This window comes from Canis lupus, chromosome 6 (assembly GCF_003254725.2).
Source record: "Canis lupus dingo isolate Sandy chromosome 6, ASM325472v2, whole genome shotgun sequence".
Lineage (NCBI taxonomy): Eukaryota > Metazoa > Chordata > Mammalia > Carnivora > Canidae > Canis > Canis lupus.
In genome coordinates, this window is record NC_064248.1 from 9,204,684 (window position 1) to 9,211,906 (window position 7,223).

Consider the following 7,223-nt stretch of genomic DNA (forward strand, 5'->3'; position numbering starts at 1 on the left):
ATGACAGGAGGAAGGGTCAGAAACAATAAACATAGCAATAAGTAAATAATAGTAAATAAAACATTAGGGGAGATTTAAAATACAGGGGAGGATTAGGAGTATGGTGGGGACAGGTTGTAATATTAAATAGAGGGTCAGGGTAGACCTCATTAAGAAGGTGACATCTGACCAAAGACTTAAAGAGGATGAAAGAATTAACCCAGGATATACCTAAGAGAAGAGTTTCGATGCAGAGGAAATGCCATGGGGTGCCTGGTGTGTCTGTGGAACAAATAGCTGGGATGGAGCGAAGGATGGGGAGGTGGCAGGTGAAGACCAGTGGCCTTAAGGCAGGGACATGGTATGACCAGGAAGGGCTCTGTAAGTACGTTGATTTTTTCTGTAAGCGAAAAGGGAATCATTGCAGGATTTTGAACCAGAAGATGGGCATGATATGATTCACTTTTTTTTAAAGATTTATCCATTTATTTATTCATGAGAGACAGAGAGAGAGGCAGAGACATAGGCAGAGGGAGAAGCAGGCTCCCTATGGGGAGCCCGATGCAGGACTTGGTCCCAGGACTCCGGGATCATGACCGGAGCCAAAGGCAGATGCTCAACCACTGAGCTACCCAGGTGCCCCCGATTCACATTGTTAAAGGGTCTCTCAGATGGTCACATTGAGAATAGACTGCAGGTTAAGGGATAATCAGGGAGAATGAAAGGTAGGAGGCCTTTGCTTCGGGCTGCAGTAGTAGAGGTGTCTAAAGCTATTCATTTCTGGGTATATTCTGAAGGCAGTGCCCATAGGATGTCCTGAGAAAATGAGGAATGTGCCAAAAAGTGAGAACTCGCTGATGAGTGCATGGTGTGGGGCCCACTCACCTGTTAAAGGCCAGTTGCCATCAGCTGGGATGAGAAAACCTCAGGTGGGCAGTGGGGTGTGGGGATGAGGGTGGAGAGCAGGAGTTTGGTCACGTGCATTAAGACACCAAGTGGAGATGCTGAGCGGATGGTTAGGCTCATAAACCTGGAATTTGGCAGAAAAGACTGGGCCAGAGATCTTGGCTGAGTGAGACCACCAAGGGAAGGAGTGCAATCTGGAAGGAGGAATAAAGGCTGAGCCTAGAGCCTGGGGAGAAGGTTCACACAAGGGGCAACGGGGGTGAGGGTGGGGGGAGGCATCCCAGGGGTCAGGGAGTGACTGCTGGTCTAATGCTAGGCAGGAGAATCCAGTAGGAGCGGCCTCAGTGAGACCAAGAGGAGAGTTAGCACTTCTTGAAAAAGGCTCCAAGTCCCTTTGTATGAATCATGGTTTTTTTTTTGTTTTGTTTTGTTTTGTTTTGCTTTTTAAAAGAGAGAGTGAGTGGGCAAGGAGTCAGGAGAGAAAGGAGAGAATCTTTTTAAAAAAATCAGTTTCTTTTTTTAGATTTTATTTATGAAAGACACAGAGAGAGGCAGAGACACAGACAGAGGGAGAAGCAGGCTCCATGCAGGGAGCCTGATGTGGGACTTGATCCCAGGTCTCCAGGATCACACCCTGGGCCAAAGGCAGGCACTAAACCGCTGAGCCACCCAGGGATACCTAGGAAGAGAGAATCTTAAGTAGGCTCTACCACTCTCAATATGAAACCCAACTGGGAAGTTAATCTCACAACCTGAGATCACAACTTGAGCTGAAATCAAGAGTCAGATGCTTAACCGATTGGGCCACCCGGGCGCCCTTAAATCATGTTTTTCATTTCCTATATTTTTGTGATGCTTTGATGCTTTGGAGCCTTGTGGCCCCAGGGAGGGGTAGCCCCTTCCAGGGATAGCTAGCTCATCTCTAGCTCCTAGAGATAGCAAACAACTTGCTTTGAGCATACCACCCGATCCTGAGTGCACACCACCACCCTGCCTCCTTTTATCTGGCTCCTACAGTCTGGGCCAATATCCCCTCCCTGCCTAAAATCACCTCAGGGGGGGATCCCTGGGTGGCGCAGCGGTTTGGCGCCTGCCTTTGGCCCAGGGCGCGATCCTGGAGACCCGGGATCAAATCCCACATCGGGCTCCCGGTGCATGGAGCCTGCTTCTCCCTCTGCCTGTGTCTCTGCCTCTCTCTCTCTCTCTCTCTGTGTGACTATCATAAATAAATAAAAATTAAAAAAATAAATAAACCCACTGTTTAAAATAAATAAATAAATAAATAAAATAAAATAAAATCACCTCAGGGCCAGGTGCTGACAGTTACAATCTACCTCTACAGCCCAGAGCCCACTGAAATTATTCAAATGACCAATTTCCTCAGATGCTTACCCTTCCTTGCCTATTCCTTCCTGGGAAAATCCTGACCTAGGTTGTTGTCCTCTGCCCCCAACTGACCCTGCGCTTCCCTGTGTGGCCTGGTATAGTACACTGTGCCCCTGCCTCTCAGGAACTCTGAGTGACACCTTATCTTTCTCATGGCCATCATCTCCTGATCTGTTGGCCCCATCATACCTAAATAAAACCAAAATCCTGGTTACATTTTAAAGCAGTTCTGCTCTCTGCACTGATGGGATCACGGAGGCCAAGAACCTGGATCCCTGGATCACTGAATTCTAGCTTCCACTCACTGTCTCCTGACACTGGAGAGATGTCCTTGACTTTGAGAACTTCCTTTCCTCCAAGAACCCCCATCTTGCCTCAGCCCAGGATTCCTTCCCATCACACATTCCCATTAAGGGCTCCCCTCTTGCCAATTGGTTTCTCTTCAGGAATGTGACAGACAAGGTCCTCCCTCAGGATATTTCGCCAATCTGGGTGGCCAAGGAGAGCAACAAGAGTCTGGGTAAGTGACACGGGCTTGCAGAAAAGGCAGCACTTATTCCATGCCTGTGGCTTTAGACTCTTCTGTACCCACAGATTGTTTTGCTTACAAATAATTGTTTACAGTTCTGTCCCCTCAACAACCGTGCCACCCTGGGATCATGGGCCCAAAGCCCTCTGGCTTCTACCACCAAGCCATGTGGCACTCACTATCCTGCTCCGGCCGTTCCTTCTCAACCGTTGACAGCATCCTGGGCTGCCTGGCTGGCCACATCATCCACATGATGGGGGACTCCACGCTTCGGCAGTGGTGGGAGTACCTGCGTGACACCGTGCCCTGTGAGTGGCTGTGAAGGGAGAGGGCAGGGCTCCTAAGAGAAAAAGGGAAGATAAGATCCAGGGCTTTGAGAAGGCAGAGAACACTTCAGGAGAAGGATCTGGAGGATACCTAAGCTTGGGGCAGAAGCAGAGATGGGGAACAAGGTGCCCAGATTACACACAATCTCAACAATTAGGCCAATGATTGGAGGCTCTAACAGGAGTGTAGATATGTTTGAAGAACAATGAGTACCTAACCTTAGCTGGAAGTAAGGATTTGCCAAGGGATACTGGAGGACCAGAGTTGGAATTTAACAAAAGTATTGTAGGGAAACCAGGGATTTATCTTGTGACATTGAGGAGACACTGAATATTTTCAGAGTTTTCAGTTTGTTGGGTTGATTGGATTGAAAAGAGAAAGTTCAAGACAAGACAACTGTAGGTCAGCATGTGGGCTGATGAGAGACTAAATTAGGGTCAGCAGTAAAGGAAGTATCATACCGGAGGAACTGACAGCTTGTTGACTGATTGCTTCTGGAAAGAGGAGAGATGATCTGGTAACTAGGGATAACAGGAAATGGGCTCAAAATGAAAGTCACTGGAATGCCTGACTGGATGTGGAAGCAAGAGACAGCAGTGGGAAAAGATGGTGTATTTATTGTATATTCTTCATATTGAGTTGAAGAGGTGGGAGGAGCTTCTGGGGAGCATGTGCATGATGCTTTTGGACACATGAAATTGGAAGTGAATTGAGATGTCTAAGTTTCAGATAGAGTTTCATGTTTATGTCCGGGAAGATAAAAGTTAAAAGAGGTGAGAGTGTCATGCAGGATGAGTCCCCAACTGAGCCTTCAACTTTTGTGCACAGATTTTACAATATAATATAACATGGATTAAGGAATATGCTTTATAGGGGAGTGGGGGGAAATGACAGCCAAGGAGAGAAGAAACATCAGCACCAAGCCACCTCCCCTACCTGTCCTCCCATCATCCAGCAGAGAAGTGTGCAGGGCCCATAGGGTGAGTCTGTGCTCTCATGAAGGAGAATCCTCTCCCATTTCTCATCCTCACCTTTGAGCATGAGGGCAGCCTTGTTGGGCTTCCTGGCACAAGATGGATGTGGGCTGCCATTTGTTTACAGAAGTTCTAAAAGTACCAGCTGCCCCACCTTGAGGTCTGTGGGATGTTGTCTACCCTCCTGCTTGAGGGATCGAAGCCCCTGTCTCCCAGGAGGGTTGGTCTGGGTGCAGCCCCTTCCTTTAGGGACAAAGAGAGCTCTAGTTCCAACTAAGAACCCCTCCCCCCCAGGGTGCTTGCCTTGGGATAATTCTGCGTGTGGCAGGTGGAGTAGGTGACTTTCCTAAGCAAGAAATGCTTTTTTTTTTTTTAAAGACTTTATTCATTCATGAGAGACACACAGAGAGGCAGAGACAGGCAGAGGGAAAAGCAGGCTGCCAGCAGGGATCCCAATGTGGGACTTGATCCCTGGACCCCAGGATCACGCCCTTAGCCAACGGCAGACATTCAACCACTGAGCCACCCAGGCGTGCAGCAAGAGGTGTTTCTAATGATGAACAGAAGCTCATGACAGAACACTGGGAAAACCAGATCCCCTGCTAGCTGATTTGGCACCACCTGAAGCACAAGGTGGGATAAGCAGGCAGGGACTTTGTGTGAAGAAAGGAGGGGTCTTTTCCTGCAGGTGCGTCTAGCTATCTATGAGGGCACACAGCTGAGTGACAGACCAGATGTCAGAAGCCTCTGGCCCCTGGCTGGCCACCATTGCACACGCATATAAACTGGACAGCCCTGACTCTCTAGCATGGGGGCAAGTCTTCCTCCAGGGGCAGCTGAAGGGAGCTGGTGGATGAATCCGAGTTGAAGTATTGTGTCTGAAAGGAGACTGCAGACGGTGACAACATACTGCTAAGAAAGGAGGGGGTGTCTAAAGGACCATCAAGGTAACAAATTCTCCAAGGTGCCAGAGTGGCTCAGGACTGAGAATAGGCCCCCAGACTTGGTAACTGGAAGGTCAATGGCGATATTACAGATTAGGAAGAGCATAACCAGGTGACTGGGCCAGAGGCTACTCGCGTGCTAACAGAAAAGCAAGCCATGCTAGATCTTTTGTGTTTTTAAATGAGGAAGTTCATTCTTATATTAACCCCTATACTTCCTCTTGTCCTCCCCACAGCCCTGAAGCCTGTGGATCTACACACCACGTATCAGACGGGGCCCCTGATGGCAGTGGAGACCACTCGGGGCATAGTGCTGCACTGGCGGGCTCACAGCTGGCCCCTGCGCTCCCTGCGCACACCAGTGGCCTCCCTGCACTCTGTGGTCCGGGAGCTGGGGGGCCTGGCCGGGGGCCCCCACACAGTGGTGGTGCTGGGCCTGGGCGCCCACTTCACCACCTTTCCCCCATCTGCCTTTGTGCAACGACTTGCAGGGATCAGGGCTGCCGTGGCTGCACTGCTGGCCCGGGAGCCCCGCACTCTCGTGGTCATCAAGCTGGCCAACACTGGCTACAAGTCCGTGTATGGCAGTGACTGGTTCACCCTCCAGGTGAATCGGCTTCTCCGAGCTGCGTTTGCTGACCTCCGTGTGGCTTTTGTGGACGCCTGGGAAATGACCTCCAGTCTGGGCTTGCCCGACAGAATCCACCCAGGGCGGCTAATCATCCGCAATGAGGTCAACTTACTCCTGTCCTTCATTTGCCCCACTTGAGCGCTTCTGCAGGTTCTGGGCTGTGAGGATGGAGAAGCTGGTGTGATGATCAAGCCTAGAAGCCCTTCCCTTCAGCCATCTGTACCTCTTCTCTTACTTTTTTAATGCACGGGCCATATTTCAACCAGCAAGAATTGGGATGTGGGTGGTGGCAGGTGAAGGAAACCTGGCAGTGGTCCAGTTCCCACATAGAAAAGCAGTGCTGAGGTGGTGAGGGCAGAGACAGAGCTAGCAACATTTATCACATCTGTGCATGTAAGGATTGTCATTTTATGTGCCAGTGTCTCCATTTGGAGTGTCAGTGAGCCTTGCAAAGATATGAGAGGGATTCTATTTCAGTTCATCAGAGCCACCCTGGTGGAGAGCCTGACTATATACATAAAAACTTGTATCGGTTGATTTGTAAAATAAAAATATTTCTCCTAGTTGTAAAAGTAATACATGCTTTTTGTAGAAAATTTGAAAAAAGGGACGCCTAGGTGGCTCAGTGGTTGAGCATCTGCCTTTGTTTGTTTGTTTTTATTGGAGTTCAATTTGCCAACATTTAGCATAACACCCAGTGCTCATCCCGCCAAGTGCCCCCCTCAGTGCCCATTACCCAGGCACCCCAACCCCCCGCCCACCTCCCTTTCCACTACCCCTTGTTCGTTTCCCAGAGTTAGGGGAGCATCTGCCTTTGGCTCAGGTCATGATCCCCGGGGTTCTGGGACTGAGTCCCACATCAGGCTCCTCGCAGGGAGCCTCCTTCTCCCTCTGCCTATGTCTCTGCTTCCCTCTCTGTATTTCTCATGAATAAATAAAACCTTTAAAAAAATTTTTGAAACAGTACCAAAAAATTAACAATGAAGATAAAATCACCTAGAATCCCATGGTTAGGAGATAATTACTATTGAAATACATAGGCTCCCAACAATTTTTCAATGCGTAAAACAAAAAATCTATCCCACCTCCTTTTATTGTTTTTATTTACTTGAGATATACATGTTGGGTTTATTTTGAGGTTCTTTTTTTTAAGACCTTATTTATTTATTCATCATTTGAAATGCAAATATGTTTAGAGGATACACATATGAGAGATAATGCGGAGGAAGCCCAGTTAGGCTGGGAGAGCTTGTCAGATTGGATGCAAAGGTGACTCAGAACAAAGGAGAGAAGGAAAGAAGGTTGGGTAGATGCATTATAGACCACTTTGCAGTCTAAGAACATTTCTGCAAGACCAATGGGAAGTTCTTAAATCAAAATTGACCATCAGAGGAGTCCTGCATGTCCCAGGAAGGGGCCAACCTCAGTATTCCTACCATACTCAGTCACTGGCTAGTGGCAGCCTATGGGAGGAGCAGCCTCACTGTGAGGGTTGTCAGAGAATAGCAGCTGGGGTCCTTGGTCAAGTACGAGCCCTGTAGTCCACC

General features: G+C 48.7%; 1 protein-coding gene across 4 annotated transcripts in view; it reads left to right on the plus strand.

Annotated features, from left to right (window-relative positions):
• LOC112646254 (NXPE family member 3-like) overlaps positions 1 to 6,345 on the plus strand; it is a 64,216-nt gene extending 57,871 nt beyond the window's left edge. For 3 of the 4 annotated variants that reach the window (XM_025426070.2, XM_025426069.2, XM_025426071.2), the window contains 3 exons: positions 2,718 to 2,791; positions 2,896 to 3,108; positions 5,282 to 6,344. In XM_025426070.2, the coding sequence (XP_025281855.1) occupies positions 2,718 to 2,791; positions 2,896 to 3,108; positions 5,282 to 5,814 (820 nt within the window). In that variant the 3' untranslated portion in view covers positions 5,815 to 6,344. Of the gene's footprint in view, positions 1 to 2,717; positions 2,792 to 2,895; positions 3,109 to 5,281 lie in introns of all 4 variants that reach the window. The other variant, XM_025426068.2, reaches the window with a different exon arrangement.
• Positions 6,346 to 7,223: the final 878 nt, after the last annotated feature.